General features: G+C 30.6%; 1 protein-coding gene across 1 annotated transcript in view; it reads right to left on the bottom strand.

Annotated features, from left to right (window-relative positions):
• Positions 1–23,109, bottom strand: part of Rab3 (RAS oncogene family member Rab3) — a 77,665-nt gene that overhangs the window by 9,413 nt on the left and 45,143 nt on the right. The window contains exon 3 of the mRNA XM_085952575.1: positions 16,833–16,950. Coding sequence (XP_085808701.1) covers positions 16,833–16,950 — 118 coding nt within the window. The remainder of the gene's footprint in view (positions 1–16,832; positions 16,951–23,109) is intronic.

The following is a 23,109-nucleotide window of genomic DNA, read 5'->3' as shown; positions in this document are numbered from 1 at the left end:
ACTAAATTAAATGCATTTATACACACCAGTGGCGAATGATGGAGGTAGGCTGTTAAGATTTGGCATAAATAGTCCACACTAAACTTTGTCAGTCATATTCAATTGTTTTCATTAAAATAAGAATGAAACTTGCAGATTGTGCTAGTTAGTTTTTAAATTTCAATTAAACCCTTCCTAATCCAAACCATAATAGTTTAGGTATGATATGGACGATCCAATAAAATAGTGTCCACTTTTTCACTCACACTTATTAATTGTATTCGTTGAATTAAGAATGCATATTACAGATTGTGGTGGTAAGTTTATTTTTAAATTTCATTAAACCCTGCCTAAACCAAACCATACTTGATAATTTTTTATCTTCTACCTATAAAATATCTAAAACTATGTAGTGTTCAACGGTATAATATTAGATATTTTATATTAAGTAAACGATTTTTTTGACTAGTATCTAATATAGCTTGGATTAGGCAAAGTTTAATTGAATTTTAAAAGGTTCATAATATCGTAATCTTATTTCAATGAAAATAAAATAATACAATTGACTGACAAAGTTTAGTCAGCACTATTTATGTCGGATCTTAACAGCCTACCTCCACCCATCGCCACTGATACACACACACATACATAAAACGCTATTCCCAATATTTTTATATTACAAATCAATGACAAATAAGTTATATTTTACATAGGTATAAAGTATTTCATATAGATTTTTGCTTAAACCTAACTGATGACTTACAAACATAAGGTAGAGAATAAGTTTAGAAATGGTTTTGAAGCTCATCCTTGGCAAATATAGCCCTTCAGTTTTACTTGAATAATATAGATATATGTTAATAATTATTAGCCAACTTTACAGTAAATAAAACGGTTATTTAATTGTTAGTCATTTTATATTTTTTTCTTTTAATAATGAACGATGTTCGTTAAAAATACAATCAATACAACATTTTGCATGGCTGCGTTATCAATGAAACCCCCTCGTTAAATCGAAGGCTATGTTGCTTTTATGGAAGGTTGCGTAGTATGTAGGTTGTCTATAAACCTAAATAAAACGTTTCACGGTCTAGTGCCTAGACGATTTTTGCATAATTAAAACACAGGCAACCAGGATTCAATCAAAATAGTTTTAAAATAAACCCTATCATGCCTAAATATCGCAGGCTTTCTATAGTCTTTGGATCATCGCCTGCTTAGATATTTTATTATTATTATATATAACTAATATTCCAGTACTAGGCCGTTGAATCACCAAACACCCACGGTTGAGTAGTACCAAAAGGAAATTTATTTGCTATATTGGCAATAAAAAAGTGGTCGATCATCATAATAGTTATGTAGTACCTATACCTACATAATATGGTTTTTGTGGTTACATGTAAATTGTACGTATTACATTTCACCGTGAGCTGTTTTATCGGAAAGAGATGAACGTTTACCATACGGTCATGTCTATAGCACCGAGATGAAAAAAATAGGCGTTGTTCGTGGAGCATTTTCATAGCTGATTTTGGCAAAATTTATGAATTCAAGATTAAAAATCTAACCTCACCCAATAAATAATCCAGTATATCGGTTATTTACAAAACCTGTTTGCCGCTGGTTTCCTGTAAACCGAGAAGAACCGTGTTTTAATAAAATTGAATAATGATATATTATTAGGCTTTGATGATTTATTATAATATGCTATCAAGTGTTATTATAAGATATGGTTTTTACTAATTAGGTTTTTTACTGACACTTCAACAATTCATAATTTGTTTGTTGTTTTTTTGTGACCTTCGACTTGATAGGTAGGTAATGGAGTCTTTACCTACTTTACTGTATTGATTTACTATATAAGCTAGAGTAAAGAGTGTTCGTTGTCAGTGTGTGTTTACTTTTGATGAGTGTACACGGCGCCTGAAGATGCCAAAAGGCAAAACCCGGGTCGCAAAAAACGACTTAATTGGAATAGTATAAAACTGAAATCCATTAGAATCATTTTACAATTCTTGAGACCACTGTACCGAGAGAATGCCTCATCTGACCTAAGAAATTCTGCCATCAATTTGTTTAAGGAACCAAACGAAACATTAGTGTTCTCGATATTTATATACGGAGTCAAGTCGTGAACCCCGAAGGCAAGGGAACGGAAGGCAATTGATGCCTTTGATATGTGGTGTTGGCGCCGAATGCTTCGTATTTCTTGGACGGAGCACAGAACGAACCAGTCAATCATCCAGAGACTGAAGATAAAGGAACGGCTCTCGATAATATGTCTGAGACGAATGGCGAAATTCAAATGTGGTCACGATCCTCAGCTATGAGTGTACGACCAAGAAGAAGAAAGAAACAAACTAAGTAATACAGAAATACTCAAGAACTCAATTATAATTTTTGAACTTCTTGAATAGAATTATTCTAACTATTTTGTTCACTATGAAAAACTACAGTCAAAAAATACTATTTGGGAATTTTTAACACGCGTACGTAAAAGGTTTCGCCATCCTTGTTGTAGAAGGTCTATTACTGGAGTCGTAGGCGTGAGCGCAATCTAGTCTCGGGCAAAAAGTACATGTTGTGTTTCCAGTGTGTGTTTGATCCAGACAAGTGTCTCAATATGATGCAGCATTTATTTATTTCTATATATAATACCTATTTACTATATTTACTAATATGCTATTTACTTTTTTTACTATTGTAACTTAACCAAAATGGTATTGATCGTTTGTCAAAAAAATGAGGAAATATATTATAAAATTACAATCGTTATTTTAATAATGATGTTGTTCATCGCGATTCCTATCAACGCGATCACTTAATACGAAATAATACTACACACAATATGACATCAGTAAGTTTGTAGGTTTACTGGTAACGTACATAACAAATTAGAAATATATCTATTGGTACCTTTTGAAACTAATATTCTGTAATTACTTTCAACGAATCGTTATCAATAATGGTTATCGTCATAAAAAACGACTCATTTGTATTCCATAATTTGAATCAGCCTTGTGATTATCTGAATAGTAAAATACACAACAAAGATTCTTGGTACTGTTCGGTTAAAGCGGATACAGCGGAAAACCATTTTGAAAATAGCCGATAAACTGGATTATTTGTTAGTTTGGGTTAGTTTAGGTTAGGTTAGGTTGGGTTAGGTTAGGTTCGGTTAGGTTAGGTGAGGTTTGGTTAGGTTAACCTAACAAATAATCCAGTTTATCGGCTATTTTCAAAATGCGTTTTCCGCTGTATCCGCTTTAACCGAACAGCACCAGATTCTTTCCTACTAGTGTATCGAATGAGCTATCAAAAAATTACTTATTTGAAGTACTTATCTAAGTATATAGGTACTATTATTATCATAGATTTAATAAGCATTCTGCTCATAAATTATATGTTAATAATATATTTACTATAATGCTATAAAATTTTCCATTATTTTGACTGGATTTGAATGATAGGTTACTATCTTAAGGACATGTGCAGTACTACTGGAATTATATTCTAGTGACAAAGCACGATAGGTGCAATTTATCTGCTCTTGGAGAGGATGGGTGGATATCGTAAAAAGGGATGCCTGAGTGTGACCAACCGGAGATAGAGATCTCGGGATAGAGATTCCTGGAGGACGGTTGTGCAATCGGCCATAGGCCTGAATGGTATGTAGCATAATCCTTAACCAAACTTTACAATTATTAAAAAAAATATATATGCGTTGTTGTTTTAACATATGCGTCCAATGGGACACTTGTAATGTATTATTGCACATGATGTATGTGTTTAATTTTATCATTATAATATTATGTAGTTTAATGTGTTATTTATAATTCACAATGACTCACCGTTACTGTACCAAAGCTCGATTTAACATAAATAAAAAGGATTTCAAGTTAAGCACATTATTTTATTTCTTAGATTGGTGTTTTTTTAATTGAATAAAAAATACATTAGATCTATAATGTTTACAAAAAAAAACATGCGGAGAGAACTTATTAAACCAATTATTGTCAATGATAATATAACCATAATGTAATCTATCACAATAGCACGAAATTCTTGGACACATGTTTTATTAGTGTGTATTAAAATAGATATTACTTTTTTTAATATTTTAGACATCTACATAATATTGATTATTTAAAACACGTTAAAAATTTAATTATATGGTAGCACTACACTCTCCCTCAATAGTAAGAAATATTTTTCACCTATGCGCACCGTGTTGGGTTGGGTATATTGACCGACTAACCCCACATCGGAATTCAGAGCATTCAGTCCCACACTAAATATGTAATTTCTCACTATTATAGGCTATGCCGATGAAAGCCTTAGCATCTATTACTCATATCGTACACAATATGTATTTTATAACTGCCAGTGGCGAAGGACTTCCTGTTGAATGGGAGTACATAAACGAATATAATAAATAAAAAACAACAATACACACTTAGGCATGTGTTATAATATAAATACAATAATAGTAACGCAAAATATTTTTTTCAGGTGTATTTGGCTTAAAACGACACTTCAGTGAAACGGCAAATAATTTTCAACTATAGGCGCGACGAAATTTTGGACTCGCTGGCATTCAGAGAGCGAACGTCGAGGTGTGAATACGTCAATTTGTTTATTGATGGCGACGGGGGCATTAATTCTTAAATCGTGTAAAGATGACTAAAAACGTTACCCATTTACTTGAAAAAGAAAACATGTCAATGAATATATTATTATTATTGTTACTAATAGAACAATAAATAGAACATTAAATGGACGCATGTTGGATTTATATATGACAAATTATATTTCATTCGGCATGCGTCATTTGCATCCGCGACCCGCAATCTGCGCATCGCCTAGCCACGATCCTTTTAGACCGTGCCTCAACTGAGGTATAGCCTTAATCCAAAAATTTATAAACAAATAGAATATTTTCATCACATTCTTACATCTTGTGTAGGTACCTAAAAAGCCTTGAAAAAGAGTTAAAGTCTTTGCCACTGATAACTGGCATCATATTATATTATAACATTTTAACAATATTCTGTGAATTAACATAATATTATTATTAATTAAATATTTGTTTTAATCGACGAATAATTCAAAAGATGTAATATAGGAAAATAAATATTTGATAAAAAAAACCGATGCCCGACGGGACTTGAACCTGTAACCACTGGATTTGCACAATAAATATTATTAACATTACACTTTATAAAGTACATCAATGCGAATCTAGTGGTTACAGGTTCAAACCCGTCGAGGGTTGTATTTTTTTCAAATAAGATTTCTTCTTATAGGTATATATCTGAAGTGTGTTCAATAATATAATTACTGGACCTCATGGTTATAATCCCGAATCTCTAGACGGCGTACAAAAAATTGATCCACATATTATCGTGTTGTTTTTTTTTTATTGAATAAATCAAACTATTTTATACCTTCTCCAATTCCAAAGATTCATCATTTATTTGAAAAACTCCGTTCATTGGCGTATTTTGTATAAAGCCTTAAAGCATTACGTAATATTATGGTAAATGAATTTTGTGTATTGAATATATATTCAACATGTATTTTTCTTCCTTTTTTTATAATTGTGTTGCTTATTTACATGTAATATAATATATGTTATCATATTGTTATTTGTTCTTTTCCAACATTATTTTTTTATTGTTTATACATTATCATTAAATGATTATTGTTTATGTAGATATTATATAATTTGCTATTTTATTGTTTAAATAAAAACTTGATTTTGTTTATAAAGTTCCAATATATTTTTTTATAAATGAATGAATAATTGTTAATGTAATGACTTAATACATAATATTTTTACAATATTGATTATTTTTCGCTTATTTATTGCATATTATATTAAACAAGGCATTGACATGTAAAGCAGCGTATATGCGTCTGCTGTTAGTAAACAGATGAATAAATTTATCTACCTGTAGCAGACTGTTTATAGGGTTTAGCCTTTTTGAAATACAGCCTCATACTCGTGCGAGCTTTAATGAAGCTTCTATTTTCGTCTCAGTATTTACTCATTATGAAAGCACGGTAGGCCGAATCTTCCCCTTGCTAATTACATTTTGATTTCACGTTTTATTTAGGCGGAGTATTTTGCTGATATACAGAATGATCATCACATCATTTAATATTCGCTACTTAATAAACGGATAATCATATTAAGAGGGTTGTTCTGTAGACTGTATAATATATAAAAATATTTTAAGCTCTTCTTTATGAATAACTGAAGTGAATAAATTGATTGAGATGATGAGGAAAAAATTAATAAAAGTAGCAGATAACTAAAAAATAGTATTAGTTTTCACACCACCACACACATACAGAACAGAATTCAAACATTACACAGAAGGTGATCAAGTCCATTTTTTTATAATAATCAAATTCAACATTAAATCTTGCAAAAACCTACTAGTATGGGTAGTAATAGTGAACCAATCACGTAAGCTTATTTTCAAAAGCGTTAAATCCATTTCAACTAATCACGTAATCGCTAAGGCAGACGCCATCTTGCTGAACGCCAAACATTATGAAGGTGATAAAAGAAACGACGTGTTTGTTTTGTTGCTAGTACACACAACGCTTTTACAAAAGAGGAATGAAAATATCGCATTTTCTCACTATGTCAAAAAATAAATTGGACAAAATTTGAATATTCCGACCTAATTTCATTTTATTTCCTACATTGGAGTACCCATGTATATCCCAAGGATTTCGTGTATATAATTTTCACAGCAACCGTATATAATTTGAGAGTTTTAGCTTGGCATGTCCTCCGTTAACTACTAAGAACATAAATAAACGAGAAAAAAATACAAAATATTTTTGCAAAATTGTAATAAAATAGGACTAGTAAATGAGACCTCATTTACAGAATGTTAAAAACGATTATATTATATAAATTACAATATCATATTTCAATATTTACGTCCTGCAGTTATGATTTAGGCTTATGGTTAGTCATGGGTTTCGGGCTCGAATTCGGGGTCTGGAAAAAAATTACATATTATTTTACAGTGTGTGTTTGAACCCAGAGTATGTAGCTAATGGTAGCAAGTGGCTATCATCCATTTCTCGTAAAAACAAAAATCTGGTTATACAACCTTTACTCTATGGAGGTCTATATCATTTTCTTGATCAACCATGGTTAAAAAAATCTATGCATATTTTTATGATAAAATAATGTCGTTAATATAATATTATCATTAATATCAAAAAACGTGTTTAATGATATTTTAGCTAAGTATATTATTCTATTAAAAACTGTATTATTGATTTAATTACCAAATGAAGTTGCAATACTTATCAGATTCTTCGCATTTATCAAAGAGATCAGATTCAAATTTCTTGGACAATTTTAATCAACTTTACTCAAGCATAAACACCCTATGTCTCAAAAATACTTATTTGTTATTTTATAATAATGCTTAAAACATTTTTTCGTCCATTTTTGTACATTTATTTTCATTACGAAATTTATAAAATACCTTTTCAAACACAATTTTTTGTATAATAAATAACTAAATGTACTGAGGTATTTTTTTATTTTATCTTAATAAAAAAATGTTTTATAATTTTAGGTAGCTAATGAAAATTAAAACGTAATTTTGCTACATTGTTTTTTTAATGCTCTATCTACTAAATCCCAGTACAGATATATTGTCATCAGCTCGCAACAAATTATTAATATTGTATTCAAATGGCTTGTAGAGAAAAAAATTTAGGCACTTAAGTATATTACATTCATTTAATTAACATATTTTTTATAAAATATTTAAAACATGTTAAAATGATCTAACAAAGAAGCAGTTGTATTTGTGTTGTTTTTTTATATGTCGTAAGTAGCATCTCGTGGTCTTGTGGAGTCTTGATTTGATTAAAACGTGCAATTTTTTACGATGTAGACTATCCAAACTACATTTAATTTGCAGATTTTTTTTGCTGAAAGCTATATTATATCGGCCTTAATCTAGGCTTTATAAAATTGATATTATGCGTCAAAAATTCAAAATTGTTCAGTTACTTAATATCTCGATACTATTCTTAACAATTATTACCATTTAGAATAACAGAAATTAAAAAAATATAGTTCTTTGCTGTACATAGATTAAATTAACAAATAAAGAGTACTAACTGGAGGATAGTAATAAGATACCACATTATCACGCTTCAAAAAATCGGTTTTTTTCATAAAAAATAGTCCCGAAATCCCTAACTAGATACTCAACACAATACCGAGCTTTATACCTACTTACGCATCCCGGTAAGCAAATATTGTTACAAGAGCCATTGTATTCGTAGAAAACATGTACACATCACCCTACAGTATTTTATTTTAATATTTTACGTAGTCAGTAGTGCACACATAATAATTGTATATTAGTTTCAGGGATGATTCTGGAACAAAGTTTTTATTAATTCTACAATATTAGAGTTTTTTATGTTGAATTTTGTCTGGGAAGGTAACGGTTTTTGTAATTTGTAAGTTATATTTCGATGTGACTGTAACCCAAAATAGCTGTCATTCTATTAAATGTTAAACGGCATTCTATCAGATAAATATCAATTCAATTAATATATAATTAGAATATTAAATTCATATATTCGGTACATAAATCGCTCTTTCATTTATTATTTCCCCTTTCTTCCACACTGTAATATAATTATATTCTTTCACGGTATCAAGACCGTGTGGCGTCCAGGACTTTAATAACTACATCTTTTAACCATAGATTGCACGTGCCTTCAGCCGTGCAATTCCTTTTTATATTCTAATTTTTTTTTTTCCAGTTGTCAGTTGCGAGGTTACGGAAGTATTTATTGTTCAGCTTGAAAAGGATGCACGCAACCCATGGCTCTTGCCTTTGTCTCATGCTCAGCTCTTTAACTTTGTACTCTATTCCATCCCATCTAGAGAGACTCAGCTTTTTCTCCTTTATTTTGTAGTTGTGACGATAAGGATCACAACTACAAAATATTAATATATCATTGGCTACCAGTGGTACCTGTGAATGCGAAACTCGTGTCATTTGATGTCGTGAGTTTATTCAGAAGTGTCCCAATAGTGGATTTGAAATCAGCAGTCTTGGACTTTATAGACATGAAGAATCTTAATCCATTGTTGACTAAAGACATAAAGTCTGTGATTGAACGTTGCATAGATCAGAATTACTTTAAATTCAATGGAAGCATATATCGACAAATTAATGGCTTGGCAATGGGTAGTCCCTTATCTCCTATTTTGGCAGATTTCTTCATGGATATAGTCGAATCTAAGATAAGCAATTTAAATTCATTTAGAAATATCATTTACTGGTATAGATATGTAGATGATATCTTAGCTTTGTGGTCAGGCACGGAAAGACAATTAGATATTTTTTTAAAAGACATAAATAGTATTAATAAGTCAATTCAATTCACAATGGAACTAGGGAACAGTACAATTAACTTCTTGGATTTAACAATCAATATTACAAATAACAAACATACATTTAGCATTTTTAGAAAGGATACCTTCATTGATAACATTATTAATAACTCTTCTAGACACCATATCTCACATAAATTATCAGTTTTCCATGCTTTTATACATCGTTTATTAATGGTTCCTATGTCCGAAAATAGTTTTGCTTTGGAGTTAAAGACGATTAAACAAATCGCTTTTAATAACGGTTATGACTCACGTTTGATTGATCGCATTCTGGCCAACAAATCTAAAAAAATAGCTTTATTAAATGTGACTTCTGGCTTAGTGATAGGTGAAGCCAGTGTTAATAAACGCTGGGTTAAATTATGTTTCCTAGGAAGAGTGTCTGAAAATATTTCAAGAAAAATAGATAAAAAACTTTTCAATGTAACATTTTACAACACACAAAATTTGAATTCAATACTGGTGAATAATAAAGATAGATTAGATAAACTTAACCAAAGTGGAATTTATCTATTAAGTTGTGACTCTTGTGATGCCAAATATGTTGGACAAACGGGACGATCCTTTAATACTAGGATCAAAGAACATTTAGCCTGTGCCAAAAATGGTAATGAATCTTCAGCTTTTGGAAATCATTTTAGTTTAAATAATCACTCTTTTAATATCAGTAAAAATTTTAAAATCCTGCATTTGAATGAGAAATCTATAAAATTGGATAAACAGGAAATCCAAGAAATTAATAGGTATAAATTTTTGCCCAATTCTAATTTGTTAAATGATCAATTATATTTTGTGTCTTCTCCATTATTGTACCCTATTTAATATTTGGGATTGTCATAACATAACTTTATATATTGTACATTATTTATTATTTTTATTGAATTCTGACTCATATTTTGGTTGTATTTGTTTTTTATTCCATCTCACTTCAATTGATAATTTTATTTTATTTTTTTATAAAAAAAAAAAAAATTATTGTTAATTTTGACTAATTATAATTATTTGTTGATATTAATGTTATTGTAAGTGTAGATTGTTTCATATTTTGTGGTTTGTTAATATTTTAAATAATTTGTTTAATGCCCCTGACGTAGTATGAAATATTAATGTCCAACCTCATTAGTTTTAAATTAGTCTGTTATTGGGAAGGTATTATTGGACGGATAATTATTATGTACCTATTGTTATATTATTTCTATCGCTTTGAATTTTGTTTGATAAATATTGTTTTAAAAAAAAATGTATTCAGTCGAAAATGTCCCACTGAAGCGGACGAAACCGGTCCTAATATATTAATTAAAAGTGGAATAAGTACTATAAAAAAATTGCGTTTTATTAAATAAAAACAACAATACAATGCAGTTCCACCATGAATTGACAGTTAACAAAATAAAGGAAATTAAAGAAGCCAGTACGGCAAAACTTACTGTCTTGTATAAGAAATACAAATTAAAACAGAGTTTATCATCACAACACATCTGGTTCAATCGCTAATGTCTTCGCCTTAAGGTTGTGCCAAAGTACGTGAATATAAAAACAAAATCTGGATCTCCGATTGCGTTGAAAGTCCTCAAACTTGCGCAGCTCGCTTGGATCAAATCGGAAATGAAGAAATGGTACAACACCAGAGATTCGTCGAGCGTCTATGTGTTCTTTATTCATAATTTATTGACTAGCCAATTACATCCAATCGAATTTGATACCCTGGATTATAAAATTAGATCACATATTAAAAATGTAGTACATAAAACCTTTATAGCTCAAAAGAGTAAAATTGACCGATTGGTGAATGTAAAAACTACGTTAAAGGTGAATGTTAATATAATTGAGGAAAAAATAAAATTTTCTGAACGATTGGTGAACACAACAACTGTGGATTTTAATGAAGATGAAACGACTTTATTGGAAAAAGGTCTTAAATATTGTCCTAATCTTCAGGTAACCAATAAAGATTTAGAAAACTTGGCCATTGATGTTGACATCTCTTTAAAGTCGGACATGGCGACGCGATACTTGTGTTCTACTGTTTTAAAGAAGGAATTAAATAATAATAATAATTATAATCATCCAGAAATTAGTGCTGTAAAATCGATTAAAAATAAAATTAAATCTTGTAATTTAGTGATTTAGTGATTTCAAAAGCAGATAAAGGCAACGCCACAGTGATTATGAATAAGAGTACTTATGTGGAAAAAATGGAAGATCTTTTGTCGGGCCCATCATTTGTTGTCTTGAAACGTGATCCCACTATGGTTAGTGCAGAAACAGTAAAATCATTAATAAATGATTGTAATGCATGCCTACCAACTGAAAGGTTGAAAAGAGCATATAAACAAATGAATCCGCAGTGTCCTAGATTGTATGGTTTACCAAAAATCCATAAAGTAAATTTACCACTGAGACCAGTCGTTTCTTTTAATTCTGCGCCTTCATACAAATTAGCTAAATTGGGTAATAATTTATTCAAACATAAATTAGATTTTATACCAAAATTTACAATAAAGAATTCTTTAGATTTAGTTGATAAAATCAAAAATGTTGTGGTACCTGTGAATGCGAAACTCGTGTCATTTGATGTCGTGAGTTTATTCACAAGTGTCCCAATAGTGGATTTGAAATCAGCAATCTTGGACTTTATAGACATGAAGAATTTTATTCCATTGTTGACTAAAGACATAAAGTCTGTGATTGAATGTTGCATAGATCAGAATTACTTTAAATTCAATGGAAGCATATATCGACAAATTAATGGCTTGGCAATGGGTAGTCCCTTATCTCCTATTTTGGCAGATTTCTTCATGGATATAGTCGAATCTAAGATAAGCAATTTAAATTCATTTAGAAATATCATTTACTGGTATAGATATGTAGATGATATCTTAGCTTTGTGGTCAGGCACGGAAAGACAATTAGATATTTTTTTAAAAGACATAAATAGTATTAATAAGTCAATTCAATTCACAATGGAACTAGGGAACAGTACAATTAACTTCTTGGATTTAACAATCAATATTACAAATAACAAACATACATTTAGCATTTTTAGAAAGGATACCTTCAGTGATAACATTATTAATAACTCTTCTAGACACTATATTTCACATAAATTATCAGTTTTCCATGCTTTTATACATCGTTTATTAATGGTTCCTATGTCCGAAAATAGTTTTGCTTTGGAGTTAAAGACGATTAAACAAATCGCTTTTAATAACGGTTATGACTCACGTTTGATTGATCGCATTCTGGCCAACAAATCTAAAAAATTAGCTTTATTAAATGTGACTTCTGGCTTAGTGATAGATGAAGCCAGTGTTAATAAACGCTGGGTTAAATTATGTTTCCTAGGAAGAGTGTCTGAAAATATTTCAAGAAAAATAGATAAAAAACTTTTCAATGTAACATTTTACAACACACAAAATTTGAATTCAATACTGGTGAATACTAAAGATAGATTAGATAAACTTAACCAAAGTGGAATTTATCTATTAAGTTGTGACTCTTGTGATGCCAAATATGTTGGACAAACGGGACGATCCTTTAATACTAGGATCAAAGAACATTTAGCCTGTGCCAAAAATGGTAATGAATCTTCAGCTTTTGGAAATCATTTAAGTTTAAATAATCACTCTTTTAATATCAGTAAAAATTTTAAAATCCTGCATTTGAATGAGAAATCTATAAAATTGGATAAACAGGAAATCCTAGAAATTAATAGGTATAAATTTTTGCCCAATTCTAATTTGTTAAATGATCAAATATATTTTGTGTCTTCTCCATTATTGTACCCTATTTAATATTTGGGATTGTCATAACATAACTTTATATATTGTACATTATTTATTATTTTTATTGAATTCTGACTCATATTTTGGTTGTATTTGTTTTTTATTCCATCTCACTTCAATTGATAATTTTATTTAATTTTTTTATAAAAAAAAAAAAAATTATTGTTAATTTTGACTAATTATAATTATTTGTTGATATTAATGTTATTGTAAGTGTAGATTGTTTCATATTTTGTGGTTTGTTAATATTTTAAATAATTTGTTTAATGCCCCTGACGTAGTATGAAATATTAATGTCCAACCTCATTAGTTTTAAATTAGTCTGTTATTGGGAAGGTATTATTGGACGGATAATTATTATGTACCTATTGTTATATTATTTCTATCGCTTTGAATTTTGTTTGATAAATATTGTTTTAAAAAAAATGTATTCAGTCGAAAATGTCCCACTGAAGCGGACGAAACCGGTCCTAATATATTAATTAAAAGTGGAATAAGTACTATAAAAAATTGCGTTTTATTAAATAAAAACAACAATACAATGCAGTTCCACCATGAATTACAGTTAACAAAATAAAGGAAATTAATTAACTAATAACGAGGAATGGTTTCGAATGTTGTAAAATAATTTCTTTAAAACAACCAACACAATAACGCAATGCCAAAAAGTCAAATGATGTCCCGTATTTATCATTAATTTGTGTGAAAATAACAAATAATAAATTCTTGTTTACTGCAAACTTACGACGTAATATCAGTCGAGGAAGTTGGTTTGAAAATTAATTTAGATTTATATTGACCTTAATAACTTTCATATTATTATAGCCATTTATTAAATGTATATTGATTCAAATACATTTAGTATTTACCGTTGTTATTGGATAAGTTTGTCCCCGTTTTCAACCCTAACGTAATAGTAAAAAGAGGAGATTATTTTCATCACAATGATTGAAAGTGTTTGACGATAAAACGCAATTTCCATATTATTTATAGTGTGCAGATAATAAGCGGTATAATACGAGATGAGAGATGATTCATTGTCTGAAAATAGCCTATACAACGCTGTATGTTTTCTCAACGAAGATTGATGACAATAAAATGAAGCCTATCGGTGATCTTAATTATCCTACGACCCAATTTCAGACCGTTTGAAACATATACATTATAAAAATCCATACGTGCCTATTGTAATGAAATCACGTAAAAATAATACTTACTTATATCGTTCTGGTTTCATTAATAGTTTTTTTGGCACTGTTCGGTTATCAGGAATACAGCGGCAAATACATTTTGAAAATAGCCGATAAACTGGATTATTTGTTAGGTTAACCTAACCAAACCTAACCTAAACTAACCCTACCTAACCTTACCTAAACTAACAAATAATCCAGTATATCGGGTATTTTCAAAATGTGTTTTCCGCTGTATTCCTCATAACCGAACAGTACCGTTTTTTTGTTTTTCTTATAAATCTGAAGAATAGGTTGGGAAAGATATTGTGGCCATCATTACTTATTTCCCCACCTACCTCACACTCTTATTTATTATTGTCACAGAACCAGGCAACCAGAAATTACGGGTCATGAGACGACCGTGATTGCGAATAACATTCATTTAGCTCAAGAAAACGGGTGTGTGTAGGCCTGTTACTGCTAAACCACCGTTTATTGATTAATTGAATTATACAGACTGATTCAAAAGTTAGCTAGAGTTACTTCAAGACAATCGAGAGCGTAGGGTTGTTAAAGATATCGCGATCTATCTATTACTACAGGAACGAGGCCATGTTAACTACAGAGTGACTCAAAACGCATATGTTTGAAAATCTGATACGGTTTGAGCGAACGTCGCGTCTATCATTACCCTGAACTTGTCATCATCATTCATCTTAAAACCAAGTGACATTCCGAACCGTCCGTTTACCAGTGCATGTATCTGTGTGAACACCAAACCGGCTCCAACGCGTGCCAGCCCTCTCAACATAAAGGTCAGTGTGTGGCATCCTATGTAAACCCACCCCTTTAGATCCGTAATCCACCAGCACCTTAAAATTACAGTCCACTGCTAAAAGCGCTTGATTATTCAGGTATTATAAAAGCCGGGATGGCATGCCTAGAGGGAACATCTTTAAAATAAGTAGGTCAAACTAGAAAAGCAATGAAACCACTTTGAATGATAATAATATTGTCATATTATTAAAAAATCTGAATAAGGTCGTATTCATACTGGAATGACATACATAATGCGACTCCGTCTGTGCCTTACTTTGCGGTTAATTACAAAACTTTTTTTAAAAGTTGTGTATCTGTTGGGTTGATGAAAAATTTCATGATATAAAAAAGTATTTTGTGGTAATTAATATTATGAATTATGAGAAATTAGTTTACAGAGTGGATATTTTAGGTGAATAAAAGGCTTACTTTTTAAATTAATCTTTATTAACTATGAACGATTATTAACTATGACTACAACTATATTAACTATGTGGTGATTATCTTTCTTTTTATTCTTATTACCATCGTCAGTGAAAATCTCCTTGGATGGCACGGAAGAAAGATGTTGCTTACATGATAGTTCAATCAAGTGAAAGACACTACCGCCCTATAAATACCTACTGACGGTGGAATGCAAGAATCAATATAAATAGGCCATTTGAAAAAAGTCACAATCTTCAAGGGCAAATGACAAAAAAACAAAGAATTAAAGAAAGAATAATATCATTAAGCAAACCTACATGGTCAATATTACTGACGGCAATAATCACAGAACATATAAAATAATGTATCGGAAATATATCAACAGTGTTCATTTATATTATTTATATTTGATAAATATCACGTTTAACATGTTTTTACTAACACAGTTAACACTGTGAGATTTATAAAAATATATTTCGTCAAGTTTATTCAATTTTACTGATATTTGGTTTTAATATATAAATTTCATCTGGCTGCATCTTGGCAGCAAAATCAGTAAATGTATTAGTCTGCGTTCATTTACCATCGGTCGAAATGAATAATCATTCAAAGGCATTATGGTTATAATTTTAGCACCTTTATTTTAAAATAGACGAGTTGATCGTAGAAAGTAGGTAAAAAAAGGCTAGGAAACGATAAACATCTTTCTCTTATTTTTGTTTCCATATTATCTATAGTACCTAATATCAATACTGGTGAACAATATACTTATTACAAAACCAATATAATTATTTTGTTGAAAAAAAAAAGAAATTTGTACCGGTCGTGTACAGTCAAATTTTAGGGGTAACTTTAATAGAGCTATATACAAATAAATGTTCAAATTATTTTATTTATGACATTAGTTTATTGTATATAAATTAAAGATTATCAAATCAATATTTTTTTGTTTTAATAAATAAATAAAACGTGTTTAAAGCTCATCGTTGCAAAAGTAAGATAAAATAATATATTATTGAATAACGTGGATAAAAATAAATCTACAACACTGAGCTTACAGAAACAACATTAAAAAATAATTTGTTGGACAATACATAAACAACGGTAAAAGATACCCGGGAAAATTCTTGTTCTTACATTTTTAACGCCGTCCTGTTAGTGCTATGAAATAATTTATGAACTTACCCATATTTGAAGCTTCACTCTCTTGTCATGCCGGAAAACTGTTTTCACTTTGAAGTCTATTCCAACGGTTGAGACGAAGGCTGACGTGAAGGAATCATCGGCGTAGCGGAACAGGAAGCTGTCAAAATAACACCAACTTATTATTTACACTCGCTCAAAAACTTCAATATTTGTATCGGAGCTTTTGAAACGGTCTTTTGGAGTGTCACAAGATATTATTACGTAGCGTAAAATTCTAACGACAGGTAATTTATTGAATTTGGTGCGATAACGTTGACATACAAATTAATTACATAAAAAAATGCAATCAAAATATTTATCAAACATGTTTTTTGAATTTATCTTTCTAATGCAATAACTTACTCTACGCGGCCATTGGCCTACTGTAGCATCCGTCTGCATCTAGATCTATCAGCAATCGCTTCGTTCCAGTTTTCAACCCTTAATGTTTTGAAATCCGACACAACAATATCTCTCCACATTATAACAATTGACCAAATCAGTACTTATCGACATATTTATATACTTACATAACTTAGTCAGCTAAAATCACGTAGTTTAATATACTGTAAAATGTGTGCTTTTTAAAGAGTAAATATACTATCTAGTACGGTGTTGATAAAATTAATTAATTTAATCTAAAAAAATAAACTTTATAATAGTTAAATTTCAATGTTTAGTCGGTGTTCAATTCCAATCCGATATAAATACCAATACTAGTATAGAAATATCAGAGAATGGTTGAGAAAAGTTTTATTAATATTTTGACAAAACTGCCACTCACAAGATCGATAAAGGTATAAACTAGGATTATCCCAAGCAAGCAAGTCGATAAAGGTCGACAATATTTGGCATAAACATATCAATACAAGAAAATAATTATTACCTATCTATTTTAAAAATGATCGAGTCCTTTAAGTTCAGTAATAATTCAAATAAGAGTCTATTAAAGGGTGGCATGGTGCCTATTAGCAATAATACACACTTCAATATGTTAAGTTATCCGAATCAATGACTATCTCTTTGAGTGTGTCAATAGTTTCGTTTACTACCTAGGTTCCTTGGTAACCAACCAAAATGTTGTACCTAAGCGAGGAAATAAAACGGAGAGTCATAGCTACACAGCATCCGGTCTATAAAATCAGCTTAAGTCTCGCATCCTCTCCCGTAGTACACAAATTTAGATATACAAGACGCTGATATGGCCAATACTTAACCTACGGATAGGAGTAGTGTTGGACTCTCACTAAGACCAATGAGTGTGCGCTCGATATATTCGAGAGGAAAATGCTACGTAAGATATATCGGCCTGTACGAGAAGGAGAAGAATGGCGAATTTAGCATAACAAGGAGCTCTATAATCTCTTTTAAGAAGAATGTATCTCCACATTCGTTAAAATTGATAGGCTCCGATGGACGGACTATGTAGTAATAATTTGCAGTGCTCAACCACTGCGGGGAATTCTGAATACCAGACCGGAAGGTTGAAGGTCGATTGGCAGGCACAAGCTCCGGTGGTTGGACGGTGTCAACAGAGATGCTAAAGCGGCCGACACAGATACGTGTAGGAAACTGGCCCAGGATAAGGGGAGATGAAGGACATTCTTGATGGAGGCTAGGACACCATCTGATGATTTTATTATTTATTAATACATGTTTTCACAACAAACTATCATATTACATTTTTGACTGATTTTTTGATAACAGATATTTTCTATTACTAAAAATAGAAAATGTCTATTGGGAAAAAAGAAGTTTTTTTGATAATATAATTGTTATGGAAACAAGTACATATAACTAAACATATTGAAGTATTTGTTATTTCTAATATTGGCAACCACACAAGGTATATAAATAAATATTCCAATATTGTAGCAGTACATTTAACTTGTGTTAATAGAAAATAAATGAAATGCATCGATCCTTGTTGGAAAATATTATCATGAAAGTGCGCTTCAAGTGTTAAGAAATATGTTATACTCTGAATGCCACCCGACACTTTATTTTGAAATGACTGTACAGATTTCGATGTTATAGATCATAATTTATCATACTGTGTAATAAGAAGGATCTACGCGCTGCAAATTTGCCATGGTGGCTTAGAACGTGGCATTAGACAGGCTGGAGTATGATCATGTGAAGTCAAAGAAGTCAAATATTAAATCGTTGACAAAAGGATATAAAATGTACATAAACTGTCATATAAAAACTATATAAGGATTATGTTACTAATATGGGAATTCAGTTTTAAAACTAAAATAACCCGAACATAAAGGTTGTCCAGTAATTTATACGAAGGAAAATTGTTTTATTCACAGAAGGCAGAAAAGTATTTAGAACCAATGTAAATATTAGATAGTAAACAACTATGTACTGAAAATAGCGAGATATATCAAGAATAGGGATTCCAATCCCGGGATCCCGTGCTATTTTCGATACCTATGAATCCCGGGATTGATAAAAATAATCCCGGGATTTCGGGATTGATTTTTTTATCAATTTTTATGGAAAATAAAATAAAAGCGAAAATATAACAGAAAAAATACATTTAATAAAAAATAACTACATTAGAAATAAACTGAGTTTGAATGAAGTTTGATTTATACCCATGTGTAGGTTGCCGATTCATTTTATTTTTTTCACATAAATTATTAAAAATGGCAAGATTGGAAAAAAACAATGCTTCGCACTTTTAACAAAGTAATTCCACCATAATATCATAGGTTTTACGGCAGTTTCATATTTGGCTGACTAATTAGATTTATGAAGCGGAAAGGCCATAAGTACGCCATGATTATTTGCTTTACTATTTTAAATCTCGCTAATCCATTCATTAAGTCTTTACTATCAGAAACAGCAATCTCCTATTAAATTCACATTATTATTTATATTAAAATATTATTTACTCCATAAAACTTGTGTATTTCCAAGATTGAACGTAAACAATAAATGTCTTAAATAGTATAAATTATACTAGATTTATTTTTGACCGATTTTATCAATTTTATTTGTAAATATAAAAAAATTATATTAACAATGGAAAAAATGCCAATCCTGGGACCAGTCCCGGGATCCCGGGATTGTCAAATTGTAATCCCGAAATCCCGGGATCAGAATTTTGGCTCGGGATTGGATTCCCTAATCAAGAATTATAAAAATGGGTTAAAAAATATGTCAAATTAATAATATATGCAGAAAGTATGAGATGGACGAGTGAAATCATCGTCGCTGAAACAGTAAAGTTTACATAAGAAGTTCCACTATAAAGTTGTCCAAATTCAATATTTTTTTGGGCCTCACTTTCCTTTCGCTCACGGTTTTTTATCGACCAACGCTTGCTCAACGTGGTAATCTTTTAGAATTCAAAAAAACGTGCCAACCTTTTTTGTATGATAAGCGCTACGTCATATTTGTTCATTCGGAATTATTAGCCGGATCGGGTGTTTATGTAGGATAACTGAGAGCGGTGTAAATCCCGCTTCTGTATTCTTTACCATCAACTTTCACTATAAATCGTTTCGTATGTAGTGTCACGGATTCTCAAGTATTATTTAGTAATAATAATCTTATAAATAATTTAGCACAAATGACAAAAAACGACTTATACCTACATTAAGCTTAGTCCAGATCAAGAACATCAGCTGTACATCAACAATACTTTCCATCCACTGTGGGAAATAAAGAATACATGGACATTTTTATCACCCCCTTTATATTATTATCCTAAGATATGTGGGCAGTCGCACCATTTTTTTTTATTTAAATACCATTTTGTTGATTTTTAAACGAATTCACTTCATTTTTTCGAGTTCCGATCTTATTTCGATTTTAATCCAGCAAAATCTTATAAAACTCACAGACATAATTATAGATAATATCACTTTTAAAAACGCGTTTTCTATCCGTCGCCATACTTTTTTGCGTCTTTCAGTCCACCTACCACAACTTTCTATATAGGTAATCGATATATCATACATCACAATTATTATTCTATAAAGCTATTTAAATCTTAAATCGCCACATTGGTGCACTGTGAGTTTTAACAAGAAATAAATGCATTTTTACTCACTATTTACTACGAAAATATGAACTAAAAATATAACACTGTTACTATCAGCTGTCAAACTAATAGACTGATCGTCATTTTTTTCTTTCGCAAACCATTTTATGGTTCATTATGATTTTATGGTTAATAGACTTTTTATATCATTTTATTAAAATTCTAGACTTATTTCTATTAGATTAGGATGCCAAGCGACCTGCAAGGTCTAGCAAGGCAGTTGCCTCTGCTAGTAACATATAAATGTGCGTAAATATTTGAACAGCTTAGAACAGTTAAGTATATACAATGTTCATTAAGTTGGTCACCATCCGATGTATATTGTTCTGGAACAGACATTATGGATAGCTAAAATGTGATATTAGGTAATCAAATAGTTTAGATTATACGACCGATGCTGTTGAATGATCCTATATTGCAGTTTAGAGATGATATGAATCATAAAATGACATGGCTATGCGTAGAGCCCGTGATAATATCAACGTAGCATGGATCAGATTGAAAGATTAATACCTTAATTGCAACGGAGAAACTTCAATAACAGGAAAACCCGAAACACTTGAAGACTTGGATATTTGATGAAGTCTGGGATGCTATTCAAATAAGATTTAATCTTATTTTGAATGGACTTCATTTAAAATTAGAACATGAAAAATATTTAGACACATCACAATTCATGCTGTTAGAGTAGAAACATGGAATTGTTTGAAAAAAAATAAAAAAAAATCACAGGGTGGTTTAAGGGCATGAGCTGGTCTATGTATGAGGTAAATGATATAATAATATTTATTGAAATAATAGAGGTAAACTCATAAGTTACCAGGGAAGACGACACATCCGTAAGCCATCGTATAAAAGCTGAAGTATGACTGCGAAAATGTCAGATATTATCTTCTATGCAATATGATTAGAAAAGCGGTATATGGCCTAAAGATTTATCAAAGTACATTTTGATTTCCCATAACTAGAAATGTTCTACCTATAATTGTTGAAAAAATTATATGTCCCTCATTTCGCATACAAACAAGATCCTATTACACGTAATCAACAAGTATTTGAAACATTACATTGATTGGAAAATACCGAAAGAACAAGCTGGTTTTGTAATGGGCGAGGAAACTCAGGAACAAATTTTGTTGGGAAACTGATTGAAAATGGAGGATATTCAATGCTGTACATAGACTTCCAAAACATTCCATTATATAAGATGAAACTGGATGTTGAAAGTACTTTTGTAAATTTATGTTTTAGTATTACTTTATAATATGTCTCATCAACACTCATAAATATCACATTAATACTTTCACAAAGTTTCCAAACTTCGAAAAGTTCGACATATTATTATATAGGAAATATATAATGCGGAGAGCCCTGTATCATTGGCGTAGCGGAATAATATTTTTTGGTAGTCAAAAAATAAATAATTTGAGATTCGCAGGTGATAATAATATATTAATCGTTGCTAAGGAAATGAAACTCACGGAGTTAATACTTCTTTCAGAGGAAAAAAGCCATACATATGGCCTTTTATTAATAGGAATAAGACGAAGTTAATGGTTATTGATCCCAACGACCTCCTACCCATAACAAATACACTGCGAAATCTAGAATCAGCGCACGAGTTTGTGTATATAGATTGAACATCGGGATAAAACAGAAGTGAAAATTGCGATGACACTTATTACCATTAGAGTTGGGTATTTCCCGAGAAAATCTCAATCTCGAGATTCGGGATTTCCAGAAAACAATTCTCGAGATATCGGGAAATTAAAAAAAAAACATATAAAAATCCTTAAATCAGTGTATAACAGACAAATTTCAAAAAATATGATTTTTTTAAATTTATTTATGTAAGAAGACAAATAAAATAAAAATAATTCAAAACATTACTTACAAATTGCGTTCATTCTGAGTCGACGTTGGCTTAATTGTGTTAAATGCCCCGATCAGTCTCTGAACGTTTTGTGTTTTATGTCCACTTTTTTCATATAGAAAATCGTTTTTTTCAATTAATATTTGATAATAAAGAAACCCCGAATCCCGAGGAAAAATTCTTGAGATCCGGGATTTCTCGAAATGTTAAAAATTTCAATTCTCGAGATTCGGGATAGAAAATCTCGAAAAATTCTCGAAACCCAACTCTAATTACCTTTATGGACGGATTAAAGAATCTCAATAGCCACTAAAACAATATTCTTGGCCTATTCCTTCAGAATG

The sequence above is a fragment of the Rhyacophila brunnea genome, unplaced genomic scaffold (assembly GCF_057557595.1).
Source record: "Rhyacophila brunnea isolate RB1 unplaced genomic scaffold, BYU_Rbru_1.0 scaffold_3, whole genome shotgun sequence".
NCBI classification, from domain to species: Eukaryota; Metazoa; Arthropoda; class Insecta; order Trichoptera; family Rhyacophilidae; genus Rhyacophila; species Rhyacophila brunnea.
Note: the sequence above shows the minus strand (reverse complement) of the source record. Positions and strands in the feature narration are given on the sequence as shown.